Source organism: Struthio camelus, chromosome 15 (assembly GCF_040807025.1).
Source record: "Struthio camelus isolate bStrCam1 chromosome 15, bStrCam1.hap1, whole genome shotgun sequence".
Lineage (NCBI taxonomy): Eukaryota > Metazoa > Chordata > Aves > Struthioniformes > Struthionidae > Struthio > Struthio camelus.
The window spans coordinates 18,003,780-18,020,465 of NC_090956.1; the positions used below are offsets into that span (position 1 = coordinate 18,003,780).

General features: G+C 41.3%; 1 protein-coding gene across 18 annotated transcripts in view; it reads right to left on the reverse strand.

Annotated features, from left to right (window-relative positions):
* Positions 1-16,686, reverse strand: part of DNAAF8 (dynein axonemal assembly factor 8) — a 102,872-nt gene that overhangs the window by 74,710 nt on the left and 11,476 nt on the right. For all 18 annotated transcript variants that reach the window (XR_011134624.1, XM_068908042.1, XM_068908041.1 and 15 more), the window contains 3 exons: positions 15,938-16,003; positions 12,836-13,204; positions 10,778-10,937 (listed from right to left, as the gene is read on the reverse strand). Coding sequence is in view for 17 of the 18 variants with exons in the window: in XM_068908042.1 (XP_068764143.1) it covers positions 10,778-10,937; positions 12,836-13,204; positions 15,938-16,003 (595 nt within the window). In the remaining variant the exon portion in view is untranslated. The remainder of the gene's footprint in view (positions 1-10,777; positions 10,938-12,835; positions 13,205-15,937; positions 16,004-16,686) is intronic.

Sequence of the window (16,686 nt, forward strand, 5' to 3'; positions counted from 1 at the left end):
TACTTCTTTGGAACACAGAAAAGACACACAGTTGCAATGCATGTTAACTAACCCAAAATGTTTGAAAATGGTATTTTCACCCAAACACGTTCAAGAAAACCTGTGTCAGTTGAGGCCATTTGGCACCAAGTCTGAGTGCAGCTGAAAAACATTCAAATAACTGCTGCAAATAACTGGTAACAAACAGCTGTTCCACATACAATTTTATCTTTATTTGCTGGGGTGGGGGGCAAATTTTCTGAAAAAGGCTCCACTTCTCAGGTAAACAACGAACTGCTCTGAAAATTGCACTAAAATGTAAATCAAAGTGACACTGAATCCTATTTGATTTTGTTTGCTTTCTGAGACATAATCACTAAAAATGAGAAGTGCCTTTTCTGTGATTGGTGTTTACACTACAGGAACACTTAGAGAGGCTTAGAGCAGTTCAGAACCTCATTGTGTTTGTGTTATAAACACATGTAACAAAAAGTTCTTGCTCTAATGAGCTTATGCTCTTGGTTAATGAGAAGCAGCTGAAATAAGTACAAGAAGTTTAATTACTTACACATGCCATGTGAGCACAGGACTGGGAATCAGGAACTTGTGCCTTAGTCCTGGCTCTGAAATGGATTATTTTCTGTGAAACTCAACCTCCATGAAGCTGTAAAGCGAGGACAATACTTTCTTATCTTAGTCTCTGTCTAGCTGGATTAATTCTTAGAAGCCTGTAAAACACTCTGAAGAGTAACTGTGTGAGATCATCAAGAAACTTTCAAAATTCATCTCTGTTGCCTTTCTTTACATTCCTGAAACAATATCATGTTCTCTATAACACAAACAGTAACTTGTATGTTCCATAGTACAGTTCAGATTGCCTCACAAATAAATCTCTATCATGGTTTCCAGGCCCACAGCAGGGAAAGAAATTGTACATGATTACTCTGAAGCGCTGTGACAGAGCAAGGAATCGGACCTGAGTCATCTAAGCACTAGGCTACTGTGTGACACATGGTCTTAGCTGGCTTTACTCCTGAAATGGCTCTAGTTTGATACTCCAAGAGATTCACCAACTCAGGAACTTAGGTAAAGCCTTACTTTCTCTAGTTTTAAATCCATTTATCTTGTAACGTCTTTTCCCCTGATGCTCTATGGAAATCCCACAGGAAAAAAAAAAGTGGGAAGACTGACCAACTATGTTCTCTCTTTCAAGTCTTTACATAGGTCCCACTGTTGCAGCTTGTAACTCACTGTGGCCACTTCCAGTGGCCAAGCCCCTGATTTTGGCAATACTCTAATCTCCAGAGGAAACAGACACACAGAAAGGCTGTATCACATCCAAACTCAGAGGGAGCTTAACCACCCTGCACTGTGAGTGTGATAACAGGTTCTTGTTTGGAATATTCGTAAGGCATAGTGCAGCGTCGTAAAGGTACTAGCTTGATTGCTGAAAGCACCTTAGGTGCTTTATCACAAAGTTTTACCATAGCTCAAGTGGCCTGCTATGCAAACTATCAGCTTCCGGTTTAGAAATCGATTGGGTCCAGCTACTCAGAGTATGGGCTCTGTAACCTTGTGTCCAGCTGCAAAATACCATGTAGATAAACTCTGACATCTGTGGATTCTCCAGAGCAGGAAACGTGGCTTAACTGTGGCTCTGAGAAATACTAGGTGCTTACAATCTCCACAGATGCTTGTGGGAACTCCAGGTGCTTGGCAGGTAGCTGGACAGTGCTTCACACTTTTAAATAAACACAACTGCAGGATTCTTCTACTTTGTAAACTCCGATAAAGCCTCAAATTCCATTCAATAGTCCTGTCAGTCAGAATAGTGTTTCCATACCTATTATTTGTGTAATGTGTTTACAAGTTGTGACTGAGCTCATCCCCAATGTGTTAAGATTTATGGGGAACCGTAGTCCAACCTAAGTCAAAACGCTAAATAAGAAGGCACGAGAAAAAACAGGAATATGGTTTACACTATACAGTTCGTTTAACAGCAGCGCTGTAGCTGTGTCAGACACATGCATGCAGGGCTTCTTGCAAAAACAGAGGGCCAGAATCAGCCTCCTTTCATTTACAGATAGCATCACTGATCACAGCTGTGAGGTAAGGCCAGGAGTTGTGAATTTTATCCTGATCCCAAGGAAGAGATGTATGGCAGAAAGTATTTCTCTGTATGAGCAAACATGACTGCCACTCATTTATATGCATTGCAAAGTTAGGGCAGCTATTGCTTCTGCCAGCAAACCCAGGACCTGTTAAAGAGCAACTACCTGAAGAAACACAGGGTGCAGAAATGGCTTTCTCTCCTGACCCCTTCAAAATGAGAAATAGAGTTTATCCAATGGACATTTCATTTTATTGTCTTACTTCAAGCCTTATCTGAACCATTCTGGTAACGTAAATGGAGGAGTATTTAGGACCTCTACTGGCAGCAAATTCATGCCCCTAATTCTGGAAACTCTATTCATTTTACTTATACTAACCTTTCCCTTTTGCAACAGCAACAAATGTTCCCATCTGCCAAGATCAGGCATAAATGTATTCAATGATAGGTCTAAACTCATTTTAATTACCTCCAAGATGTGCCAAGGAATATAAAGGATTAAATATTTCACATTTTCCTGGGGCCGTTTCAAATTCCCGTCAGTGAAACAGGACTGAAAACAGTCCGTCCTTTGGAAAGACCTGACCGTGTTCAACTCATTCTGTAGCTGGAAAGTGCAACGGACCAAGGTGGAGCCCCTGCAAAACCACGAGCAGAGACCTGGGTTTCACTCCACTTCTGCAAACATTTTATAATCTTGGGCAAGTCACTTTGTCTTCCTGGGATTTAATTCTCTTTCCAACTTATTTTCTCCTACTTTAAGTCCATAACGGCCAGGTCATGTTTTAGTATGGACAGAGGCAAGAGGTGGAAAAAAAAAAAAAAATTAAATGGAAGGTTCTGTATGGCTTGTTTGATAGTTTCATTTTGTTCAGTACAGAATGAGAGTTATCTGGTTCTGAGTTCTTCTTTCCTTCTGTGTTTGTACAATTCTTAGCACAACAAGATCTCAGTCCTTAACAGGGGTTCTTAGAGACTGCCATAATATAAATATCTGTCATACCACGACTGACTGCAAATAAGTAGTGCTCTAGCTCTTCACACTGTCTAGTTAAAGATGTAACGAAATGACAAGAAACAGCACATTGAATGAGGTGAGCATCTATGCAGCAATGTGTCTTGAGGAACCTATTGAAGAGCCATACTAAGGCAGGATTACTGTATGTCATTTTCTAACTAAATACTCTGGTTGTGCATACAGAATTACTGAGAACAGTCATCAGAACAGAAAGTTTCTGACTTGCTTTAATTTTTCCCCAAGAGTATCCAAAGCACACACTTCCATAATTCCCATTACTCTGAGAACATGAAAAGCAAGCAGGCAGAGTCTGCCTGGGTAAAGCAAGTTATTTATAATGAATACTTTAAAGGCCTGGATTCTTTGCTTTGCCCGTTACAGGCAAATCTTTAGGATGGATCTGTGCTATCCTGGGCCACGGCAGAGGCTGCAGCAGCCTTAGCTCCTCTGCCTTGCTGACTGCAGCCACGGAGGAGACCATAACCAGCTAAGCTCAAACAATGCCTAAAATACTGTGCCAGCAAACCCCTCTTTCTTCCTATGTTGATACTAAGTGGGAAGATGATGACTGGCACAGAGCCAGTACTTCTGGCCTCTTCAACAGTCCCCTGTGCTAGGAAAACATTTTCTTGGGAACTTCTATGGTGTTCTGGATCCTGTGTGCTGGACTGGTAGCACACAAAGGAATTTTGGCTTTCTGTTTTCTCACACTAAATTTAACTACACCATTTCTAATTGCCTTAGTTTATTTTTAATCCTTTCTTGAGTGGAGGCAGCAGGTTCATTAAGTAGAAGAGATTTTAATCTTGTTTCAGAAACTGATTAAATACTTCTTTGTACAAAAAGGGAAGAATTCAGGGGCCATCTGCTGGCAGTTTGGCACATCACTGCTGGCCACAACCCTATAGAATCAGACCAAGGAAAGCGAGGAGGACTTAGAGGAAGCACAAGCCAAATTCAGCTCTGGTGCCAGAAACAGATTTAGCCTAGGAAACACATTTCACAATTTTTACAATTAACATTTTTCAACCTATAGTAAAATAGCAGCAAGGGCTAAATGCTGGGTTCAGTTACATTCACTCGGGTGCAAATGCAGCAGTTAATTTGGTTCAGTGTAAATGAAAATAACATTTGGTCATAGGATGATATAAAACTTACAAAGTATCAGCTTTAGAGTAATACAGATGTGACAAAAGTAACTGAAGAATTTTTCTATAAGAGCTGAAATAGGAAATCACAACTGAAATAGGAAAATAACAATTTTTCCTCTACTTCTCTAAAGATGTACATAGCACAACTTTGCTGGAGATAAATTTGCTTTGCTGTGCAGAATTTCTGTGTGAATTTCACTTTCATTGGTCAATACGAGCCTGCTCTGAAACAAATGTATAAAGGTAAGTATCTTTACCCATTTAATTTAACCACCTGCTGAAATGTTATAGCTCCTCTCCTTCGAGCATCCTCCATACAGGAAAAAAAAAGGAGCTTTTTTTAAAAAATATTGCTTAGGAGTTCACTTAAGTACATTGCTGTTAGCAACTCTACAATGGATTTGGTGAAGTACCAAGGAAGTATGGTCCAGCTCATAAACTGTTAGGTTGGGATTTTGGACCCACAGTCAATGACCTTAAGCAACCCTTTGTGTGCTCATGTTACGTAAGATAAAGGCAATTTCCAAAGATGTTGCAAGCAATCCTACATTAAAAAGATCAAGGCACTCAGGCTATAGCAACAGAAATCACAGATGCCCGCTTTAGTAAGTTAAACAATCAAAAACTTTTCACTGAAAACTGTGCAGATCTCAAGGCATCTACTACAGAAAAGGCCATATGACACTAGTAATAGAAGGAACTAAAAAACAGTTCTACAAGTTTTGAAAATCAATCTCTACTTACAGTCTTACTCTGCTAGCCCAGGGTAACTGTCACAGTAACTGAATATATAATGCTTCAGCACTATTCTTGATGGTAGGAAAGACCCAGGAATTTCGTCCAGAATTTTCCTATGGTCTCCGATGGAAGCGATACCAGATCAAGAGGAGAGTAAGGTAGTAAAGGGGCAAGGAAGGTTTTGATCCTAGAATATTATTAATTGTAAATTTGCAGAAACCCAAGCAGAAAATCCTTTGGTCTGAGAATTTTACCTGACATCAGGAGCCAAATCAAGGGCATACTACTATAGAAAAGCTACCGATTTTGCCAGAAAGTTTACAGACTGTGTTTGCAAGCTGGAAAGAAAACATCAGCATGATATATTTGTTAAGCTAGAATGACTGGGTTGCATGTTAAAATGTTTTTGTTTAGTAAGCCGGCTGTAGAGCTAAGCTGTAATAACATGATGATCATGGTAACAGAAGTACTAATATAAGGTTAACCAAAGTGATTGGGTAGCCAAGAATTAGATGCCACAGTATATATGAATCAATACATTCATTTCCTAATAGTTTTTGACTGTGTAAGGTAGACAAAACAGTGTTTACAAGGTGCTGGTAATGAGGTGGCTTTCACACTACATTATCTTGTTCTGCCATATCATAATAAAGCAATAAAGGTAAACAGAGAATCAAGCTGAAGCCACCTTGGAAAACCACTGTTTTGTCCCAACAATAAAATAATTTAATAATAAAAGCTAACTCTGCCTTTTGCTGTCTGCTGAACTAAATTAAATCCATAGCTGGATGTAAAATATGAGGGCCATGAGTACCACCCCTGCAGCGGTTTAGCTGCCTGTGCTCAAGGCCTGTTTTGGTACAGTGCAGCTGTGTAACCTCAGATTAAACTGCTGTGAAAAGAGCTGCGTGAGAAAGAGCTGCAAGAAGCCTCCATAGGGGCCTTTCCCCCTTTGCCTGGGAGCTGCATTTAAGCTGACCTACTTGCTCTTGACTGAGCTATGCTGCGGCTATAGCTGTGCCTGGCTATGCATCTCACTAGTCTCAACTCTGCCCCAACTCATTGATTTGATGTCATAGCTTCATCTCAGACCTGCTTCATCACTGGAGACTTGCTGGGTGATCACTGGGCCGCTGGCTGACCCTGCTTACTGTTACTGGACCCAGCCATGACCCTGCCTTGCTGACTTAGGGTGCTGGCTTGACCTCAGACCTACTGCATCACTGTGGACATTCCTGGGGGTCTAGACTATCGAAGGAAGTGGCTACCCTCACTGGACATGCTCTGCTCTTCTTGTTTGGATACTGTGGGACTGCACTCCTTGCCAGCGAGGTCACTGCCCCTGCCTGCCTTGCTGCTACCCTCAGCTGCTGGCTTGTCTTCCCCTAGAGTGGGACCTGCTTCTGCTTCCCCCTGACATAAAAGTCAGATATGAGCCTAGCAAAAATAACAGTTATTAACTGGACCCTATCTAATCTCAGTGTAATACGGAAATCAAAATCAGTACTAATTTAGTCTATAATAACATGTAAGATGAATGAAAAGACAGCTCAGCCCTATTTCATTTTATGTCTTCCATTTAGTTGTTTCACATGCTACGGAGTATTCCTTCTCCACCTCCCTTGTCAATAACACTTATTCTTCTCCAATACTGAAACCAAACCTATGCATGTTACTCCAAGCTATTTAACACAATCTGACCTTACAACATGGATTACATCACCACTCAGCTGGTCTTCAGTTCTGAATTACATCCAAAGGCTAAAATGTGGCAAAGGGGCCCATTTTTGGAAGAGCTGAAAGTTGGGGGCAGGGGTGAGGAATTAGGCTCTTCCATGCATCTTTGAAAATATTAGTTGGGCCAGGTTACAAAAGTATTCAGGTACCTAAGATGCAGATTGACAGGCAGAATTCTTAGAATGATAAGGTGCTTAATGCCCACTGATTTCCATAAGAATTTGGTACTTGCGTAAGGTACTTCCTGAAAACACCACTGGACATCATCTCCTTCTCTAGATGCTTAAATACCTCTGAAAGTTAGTTCTCAGTCTTCTAAATTATCTGCATAGTTTTGAAAGTGTTCTCCCCAAACCTGATTCTCATTTACATTAGTGCTTCCCACTGACAATGAAACTTGAGTACAGAGCTTGACTGAATTAGGTTAAGCTAAAAAGAGAGCAACATTAAATCTGAATTTCACTGCTTTCAAAGTGTAAACAAGAACTCTAGTGTAATCATAATGTAGCTTTTTTAATTTTTATATTTCTTTCCAAGTACCTCAGCTACCATAACTGCAGAGTTTCTAAACTTTTTCTTTATCATTATTATTCTATTCAATTATTTATGTGCATTAAAAATGGTCAGGGCAATTCTGGAAACTATGACAAGTGTTCCAGATCTGAACATCTATCATTGCCAAAACAAAGGACTTCAAAAACAAATTTACAAGTGTGCTACTCTGTCATACACTCTGGTTTGTTCTTTGAATATACATGTTTATATATAGATATTACATATTTTCACTGAGAGACACAGCTGCCAAATTACAGCTTTTTTAAGTTTTAAATGTCAAAACATTCAAGTTTTTCTGCTTCCCTATGTGTAGCAAAGGGAAAAAGACAGAAAAAAGAAAAACCTGTTCTAATTCAAAGACAAAAACGCTGCTGTCAGGATGAATTTCAAGTAATCTTATAAATATCTGTTGTATTTGATGGATGGTGCTGATACTTTTTTTTATTCTCTTCTTAGTTTTAATAATGAATATTTCTGAACAAGAATTAAGAGCAAAGTTGCCCACAGAACGTGTTAACTATGGGTTGTGCTGATTTTGGCTTTACCAATAGTGCCTCGAGAGCTCAGGCAGATTTTCTGCAAGCAGGCTGTCACTTAGTTGAGGTATCAGTTAGCAGATTAGCTGCTTCTACAAGCATCAGAAGCTGAGTAAATCCTGGGACCGTTAGTCTATCCCAATGTCCGTGATGCCATGACTAGGCTGGCAGCAGTACATTTAAAGCTATCAGGGTATATTTACACTGCGATGCAGTGATGGTGAGACTACCATGTAGATACACCCTGAGCTGTACTTGAAACCACCTTACCAAACCTCTATCTTCATTTTATTTTATATCCTTCAATGACTTCAGTGATGGAGCAGCTAATCCTGGATACCCTTTCCCCCTTTCCAAGCACATGAAGGACAAGAAGTGATCAGCAGTCAGCATGAATTCACAAAGGGGAAATCACGCTTAACTAACCTGATTGATAGGATTTGACAACGGGATGCCTGGCTGGGTAGACAAGGGGAGAGCAGTAGATTTTGTCTACCTTGACTTCAGTAAGGCTTTCAACACTGTCTCCCATAACATCCTCACAGGAAAGCTGAGGGAGTATGGGCTAGATGAGCAGTGAGGTGGACTGAAAATTGGCTGCATGGCAGAGCTCAGAGGGCTGTGATCAGCAGCACAAAATCTAGTTGGAGGCCTGTAGCTAGAAGTGTCCCCCAGGGGTCAATACTGGCTCCAATCCTGTTCAACTTACTCATCAATGACCTGGATGAAGGGACAGAGTGCGCCCTCAGCAAGTATGCTGATGCTACAAAACTGGGAGGAGCGGCTGATACAGCAGGGGGCTGTGCTGCCATTCAGAGGGACCTTGACAGGCCAGAGACATAGGCAGAGAGGAACCTCATGAAGTCCAATAAAGGGAAGTGCAGGGTCCTGCACCTAGGGGAGAATAACCTCTTGCACCAGGATAGGCTGGAGGCTGACCTGCTGGAAAGCAGCTCTGCAGAGGATTTGGGAGTCCTGGTGGACAAGCTGGACATGAGCCAGCAACGTGCCCTTGTGACAGAGGTGGCCAATGGTATCCTGCATTAAGAAGAGCATTGCCAGCAGGTTGAAGGAGGTGATCCTCCCCTTCTACTCAGCCCTGGTGAGGTCACACCTGGAGTACTGGGTCCAGTTCTGGGCTCCCCAGTACGAGACATGGAGCTACTGGAGGGAGTCCAGCAGAGTGCTACTAATGTTGTTGGGGTGCTAGGCGGTAATTCCACAAAGCTAGCACCCATCTCTGTGCAGATATGAATTAAATAAAATATCTCAACTCTGCGTGTTTTTCAGCTCATTGCACATCGGGTAAAAGAACCCTTCCTTTGGGACAACACTAAGATGATTAAGGGACTGGAGCATCTCTCCTATGAGGAAAGGCTGAGGGAGCTGGGCCTGATCAGCCTGGAGAAGAGAAGATGGGGGGGAGGGGGAACCTGACAAATGCATTTCAATATCTGAAGAGAGGGTGTAAAGCGGGTGGGGCCAGACTCTTCTCCGTGGCGCCCAGTGGTAAGATGAGAGGCAACAGGCACAAACTGAAAAAAAAGGTAAATTCCTTCTGAACATGAGGAAAAACGTTTTTCCTGTGAGGGTGACGGAGCACTAGAACAGGTTGCCCAGAGAAGTTGTGGAGTCTCCTTCCTTGGAGCTATTCAAAAGCTGTCTGGACACAATCCTAGGCAATGTGCTCTAGGTGACCCTTCTGGAGCAAGGGGGTTGGATTAGATGATCTCTAAAGGTCCCTTCCAACCTCAACCTTTCTGTGATTCAGTCTAGCAAACATGAGAAATGCCCAAAATTCAGCGCAATCCAGCAATCATTTGGTACAATGTGAGGAATGAGTTAGCAAGACCCAAGTACATTTCTAATGAGCGAGTGCCTGCATCTTAATGAGGGCTAACTGCAATTGCCAGTGGCAACTTTCAGCACACTGAGAACCAAGCAGGTCTGAAGACTGTATTTACAGCCTTCACAACAGAGATCAAAGGAGCTAAGGGAACAGAGGTCTGTGCAGGGCATTGTCCTTACGAGAGCAAGTCAGTAGAGAGAATTTCAGCTGGCAATTTTAGTCCTTCACCTCTCATCAGTGATTAGTTCGCTGATCAATGAGCTTTTTAATCTGCAGAAACACAGTAGTTGATTGTTTGACAAAACACGTGAACCTGTCCCCCAGTCAGAAGCCTGTAAGGTCTTTCAACTTTTGCAGTGACAGAAAAGATTTGTTATTGCTATTAACCCTAATCAATCTTTACAGTGGACCCATTGGCAGATTTTGGGGTTTCTCTTACCTCCTCTTACCTTCTTAGCTGGCCTTCTGTTCCATGAAATCAGTGCCAGATTGAAATAGGACTAGGTGGTCAAATCTTATCCGAGTGGGAAACAGCCCAGTCTTCTGGGACGTGTTTTAGGCTTTCAAAAATCAGAATAACTTCATACTCCCTTAATAACAGCATCAGCCAAAAGCAGAAACCACTACTAAAGCCACAATCCTCATCAACTGCTTATTCACATACACACACACACAAAAAAAAGCTGCTAGGGACAGAAAGCCAGACAGAACCCAGAACACAGGCTTTGCTTTAAAAGTATGACAGTAAAAATATCTCAGTTTTTCTAAAAACTTATGAAAATTATGTGTGAAAATCTAGCTCCACTGCCATAGATAACACTGAGCCCATTGACTTCAGCAAGCCAGGATTTCCCATATGCCCTCACACATCAAGTACGGAAGGGGAGTGGGCAGTTTTGTGAGTGCTCCCCATATAAGAAAGGTGAAAGGTTAAGGTATCATTAGCATGAGAGAAGAGCTGTCAGGCTGTTCATCTAATTGCTACTCCATAATAAACATAGATTTAAAATAATACAATTAAAATGACTTTTTGCTTCTCGGATCACAGTTGCATTTGGTCAGGAAGACATTCTGAAAGGGATAGTCCTACACTGAACTACTAACCATGTGGAACAAAATAGGTGTTTTCTCTGCCATGGGCTGCTTTCCAGTAACTGAGTGCTGAGGCTGCAATCTCTCCAGCTGCTCCTGGAAGCTCTTTCTCCTGTGTTTTTCTTTCATCTGTACTTCCTTTTGAGATAGCTCTCTTTTACTTTCTTCTCTCCTGAAAAATACACAGATTCTTCTTTGCTTTATTTTTTACTTAGGAGAAAAAGGCTAAAATAGATTCAGAAAGCACTTCTGGTATTTGTGGGAGCATAAGGACTTAACATGATTGGGTAAAATTATGTCTCTGTGAAACAACAAAAGATAAGGAGCAAACTCAGATCTCCGACTAGTGGTAACAATCACTCATCTGGGGACTGGAACATACCATCAAAACAGTGGAAGTCAGCAGAGCTTTGTTGTTGATGTTTCACTCTGCTTTTTCACACCAGAATTCTCAGTGGATCTCTAACTCCCTTTCCTTTCTCATCTGCTATAATACAGTGACAAGCTTTCTCTGAACCAAGACTTTCCATCTTTGCATATTTTGATGTTTGCAGTAAGATTTTATCTGTCCTTCCCATGGCAAAAATTAAGTTTGATTTCTTCAGAATTCTTCATCTAAGCTGCAGGTGCCCCAACAATGGTTAGGCTGGCCAGAAAGAGAACTGAAATTCACTCAAATCAGTGTGAGCTCTTACTCACTGCAATAATAACAAACAACCCAGATTCTTGCCAATGGTCTGCCATCTTCGTGGAAGGCTAACAGGTAAACAAACGGGAGTTTTATTGAACTGATGGGAGGAATGAGCTTTAATGTCAAGAGCCCCTTGGAGAAATACTCTGTAGCCAACTATCTGCCAACTTATCTGCCATTTAAACCAAGTACATCTTAGCTGAAGTGTCTCCGTGGCTGGGTTTAGGCAACTCTTTAACACTGCAAAAGCAATAGTCTCTGGAGCAGGCAAATTCTAATTCTTTCAAGAGCTCATACGTCAAAGTCAGTATGTTAAACTTCACCCTGAAAATAACAGGCAGCTAGTATAACCTTTCAAAAGTCAGTATGATGGGAGCTCTCCCATCTAGTTGGGCAGGTGCACAAGGCAGCTACCTGATTTCATCTTAAAATTAGACCTTTTGCAGGATGCATCACATTAAACTAAGCCCAACCAGGCAGAGGCCCAAATACTGGAGTAAGCTCTCTGATTTCTTCAATTGATACCATTGCTATTTCTCTTTTTTTTAGCTTTACAAGATATTCCTGTGCTATGTCAGTTCCTCACAGGTATACGTTGTGAAAAGCAAAGAAATTGTACCTTCAAGCTTTTGCAATTCTCATGAAGCAAAACAAAGAATCAGAATTGCTTTTTTTGGAAAAAAAAGTTAAGAGATGAGACATGATATGTCTTTCAATGCGTAAAAGACATTTTATGCTGAGAAAGGGAGTAAACCATTTTCACATTCCCTGGGAACAGGACAAGAAGTAATAAGCTTAAATTGGGGACGGAAAAATTTAAATCAGACTTGAGGCAAAGCTTTACAATTGTAAGGGTAATTAAGCAGCGGAATATACTGCCGAGGGAGTCAAGGAATCCTCATGATTGAAGATTTCAAGATCAAGTTATGTAAAGATCTGCCAGGAAAGGATTACAGCTAGATTACAGCTTAATCTATCCTGGTAGAGGGAGATGGACAAAGTGATCTCCAAGTCCCTTCCAGCCCTATTTTCTATGATGCTATGCTTATTAGGTATCAGTATTTTCTTCAAAAAGGAGATCAATATCATTATCCTCCTTTTACACAGAATCAAAACTAAAGAAAACGGCTAAAATTATGACATCAATGGTGCCATGGCAAAGCATACCTAATCTCAGGCCAGTTCTCTGGTCTACTAAGTCAGGCTGCCTCTAAAACCGTTAAACAATAGCTGCCAGGCTTGACTGCCTTTCTAGGCAACAAACCCAGGCAAATCCTTGTTCCTCAAGTTACAGACAAGGTAACAAATAATGTTCTTTCCTCTTAAACAATCAGAAAAGCTGCCATCAAAATCACCGATGACTTTTTCTTGCGTAGTACCTTAGCAATTCTGTTGTAGTTAGAGGAGACTCTGGAGCATTTCCTGAACGTTGAACCACTTCAGTCTCCGTTCCGTTTTCCCTTTCTGTGTCAGCTTCACTGCCCCCATGGTTTGACAAGGGGACATTTCCATTCTCTGGTTCCAAATTCATCAGTTCCCTGGAAATCACCTTGTTTGTCTCTTGTCTCACTTTAAAATATCGTTTTCGTCTGACTTTCAAGGCACCTATCTCTTCCAAAATTTCGGGATCCTGCTTTAGACCTTCAAGTCTTTCATTCGGGGTAGATGTTTTACAAAGACAGCCCGAGGCTTCTTTACGGACTGCACGCAGTTGTCGCAGCAGCAGGCTTTTCCCTGAGCAATTCTCTCTGCAAAGAAAACACAAAACTGATGTAATCACGCTAGAACTTTACAGAGAATAAATTCACACACTGAGGAACCTTTCATTTGAGTGATCGCTCAAAACAGGCACTGCACATCTATATGGGTAGTGGCTATTGATAACAGCAGCACTGGCACACAGGCAACATAATACAACACTACAGCGACAGAACTTGAAATGGATCTGACCGGCAATTCACTTACCTCTTCTGGTTTTCAGGCAGAGGGATAAAAAACACCTACTGGAAGAACCCTGGACAAATGTAATGTTTACATGGAAATTAGATATTCTGCAGAATTTTTTCCCCTTTGGACATAGCAGTTGGGTTTCAAATATATACAGAGGGAAAAGTTCTTCCAGGAACTCCTAGGATTTTGGAGTATTTGGCTCTGTTTCACCTGTGTGTCCTCCACATTAACGAGACTGTGTAACTGTCAGCATCATAATCTTGAGATTGTACTCTGCTGTGAAATGTCCTACCCATGGCATAATGAGGATATGGTTATTCCGTGTTGCAGCTCTGTTCAGTGATGATGAGACTCCCAAGTTATTTGATACAGTACGACTCCCACTAATCAGTAGCTCATCCGGGGGTTATAAGCAAATAATACACCTCATTTCAGTGGTAGGTGAAAAATACCAATTGAGTGACAGACTGATTGAGCTGAATGTTGATGTTGTGGTTAGGTGGTGTTTGTAAGTGTACAGCGTCATATGCTGTACCTACCCAAGAAGTGTAAGTCTAATTTGGAATGTAGAGAAAATCAGATGGAGAACATTTTACTGCTTTAAGGATCTCGTTTCTCCTCCTGCTAATTAAGAACCATCGTATCAACATCAAACACCGATGGCTGGACTACCGAGGAATATTACTTAAGCAGAGTGGACGTGCTGACACCTTCCCTGACGGATACCAAGGACAGTAAATGAGAACTATATGATATCCTCAGCACTCCCGAGGTGAGCGTCTCAGATTGTAAGCTGTGACCATACAAGACATCTACACAGGTGTACGCTCATGGCGATTGATTACTTTCCTGGCCTTTCCCTGAGAGTAGTGTATCTAGAAGAACGTTCTGACACAGTCAGTGCTCTAGGGTAATGCAGACCTTGGGCGAGGAGCACTGACCCTTTGAGCTTTGTCACAGAATAAGTCACAAACAAGAACAGAGGAGGTGAGACAGCAAGAGGGATTCTACTCACACATCTACAAGTTCCTGAGGATTACTGAGATTTGTTTGTCTCTAAGAAGACTAGAGGGACAACCAAACAACTTGTATCATGTTCTTCTGCCTACTCTGTCCTGCTAAATACTCAGGAAATAAAGTGGGAATTTTAGTCCAGAGGCACATATCGGACTGAGGCCACATGCGGTATACTGGCAGAGATGGCCCTGACCAACTGACCGCTCTGGGCATAAGCCAACAGCCTACTTTACAGAGTAAGCAAGCTCCTGGAGAGTTTCAGAAGTCTCTCTGTCCAAGGCCCTAACATGTAGATATATTATGCTATGGAAGATGTAGCCCAGTTTAAGAATAACTCCACCCAGATGAGAAGAATGAAATTAGCCTTGTCTCCAAGTAAACGAGATCAGCATCTTGCCCTGTTCAGATGATGAGGCTTCCTTATTTGTTCACAGAACAGAAATAGGTTTGCCATGCATTTGATTTGTGTATTTATTCTAGCAACATTAAAACTAATGAAAATTCAATCAGCTAAGCTCTGCTTTCCATCACTGCAGATTTACACTGATGCAACTTCTGAATTTGCATCAGTGCCAGTGAGAGTTTCCAAATATCTTCACGTTCCTGCTTTATGCTGGCTTTGGATTAGGTGTTCTAAACTTCTAAATTACACTGTTTGGGCTCTGTGCCTTGGCAAATCATTTATTCTTTCAAACTACTAAAAAAGAGTAAGAGTAATTGGTCAGCACAACAATACAAAATGATCTGCTTGTCCTCTGTACTGCTGTAATGTGAGCTTACATGCATCAGATATCTAAAGATGATCAAGAGCAGAAATGCAGTAAGATGTTTAAAACTTGACATACCTGCTTCAAGTTAAACAAAAGTCTAACAACCTATGGGTACGAATCAAGTCCTGTGCTTAGTAACAGGAAAAAGATGGCATCTCTGCATATTGAAGATTTACAGTTTAGGATTCCATGACTATATATACCTCCACAATTAAGGAGAACTGTGAGCTTCCCTACCCACTCAATGTATTCAATAACCTCTTTAAATCAACATGCATTTCTAGATCCGTTTCATTATTTCTAAAAATAAAAGGTTTGTCTGAGTCAACCCTCTAAAACATTTTTCAAAGTTTGGTTCTGAGTCACTGAAAAAACAGTTTTCTCATGGCATTCAAACATCTCTGCAGAAAAAAGAGCCAAGGTCCCAACTACCCATGTCTACCCTGTATGTGTCTTTTGAGTGGTTCCCCTATAGCTGAAAGGAGCAAGGTGCTGTACTGCCTCAAGCATCAACAACTATTTTCTAACTTCAGTATCTTTACTATGCAACAGAAAGAACACAGCAATGTCCTGAGGCCACTTTGTTTTTATTATTAGACTGCGTACTTCTGCTGTGAAGACCACAAATGGAGATATTTCAGTATGTGAGCTTTCACTCTAATCACCGTTCAGGGAATTATTTTAATTTCAAGAAAAAATGGACATTTATGTCATTTGAACTGGGGTTCTGGTAAAGAATCTTACATTATCCTTTCTGCTTGGTCCTTAGTTGTAATAGTTTCTTCTTCTTCAGTGGAGCTGTCACTTCCACTATGAAACAAATGAGACACCAGAGTATTAGTGAACTCTGTTCACACTGGATTTGGCTTGTTAGTCATTTCTAGGATGCAAATTTAAAAACATTAGGAAAAAAAGGAAAGACCCTTTCAGGGAAGATCTCTAGGTCTTATGGACGGGTACTCATACTATCACTCCAGCAAAAAATATTCAAGCAACACCTTTGAACCACAATGTGTTAGCTGAAGGTGTTTAAAGCTGTTTATTATCTACAATTTTTTTTTCCAGTGATTGCTTTCTTCAAACCCTTTCCATAGCAAGCACGCATTCTGAAAAGGGAACAAACAGCTACCTCAGACTCCATTAGCTCTACAAGGACATGTTTGCCAGAATCTGTAGCAGACTTTGAGAAGAATCTGGCATCCCAGAACTGACTATAGGGCCCTCCTATCTCACAGGAGACTGAGAAACCAGCACCAACAGTTGCTTGCCCAGGAATGTAGTGAAGGACTTCCATTTTTACACAGTGCTGTCAGAATACTAGTCCAACTCCAACAGGCAACTACAAGCATTGCTTTGCAGTCACTGCTCACTCCTTCAGGGATAGAAAACTTTCTAAATGTTATTTCCCTGGAGGACTTGCATGCCCTTTCTATGCTGCCTGTACCTCTGCTTGTTCTGAGGCAGGTTATTCTCTCTTGAGAATTCTTCCACGC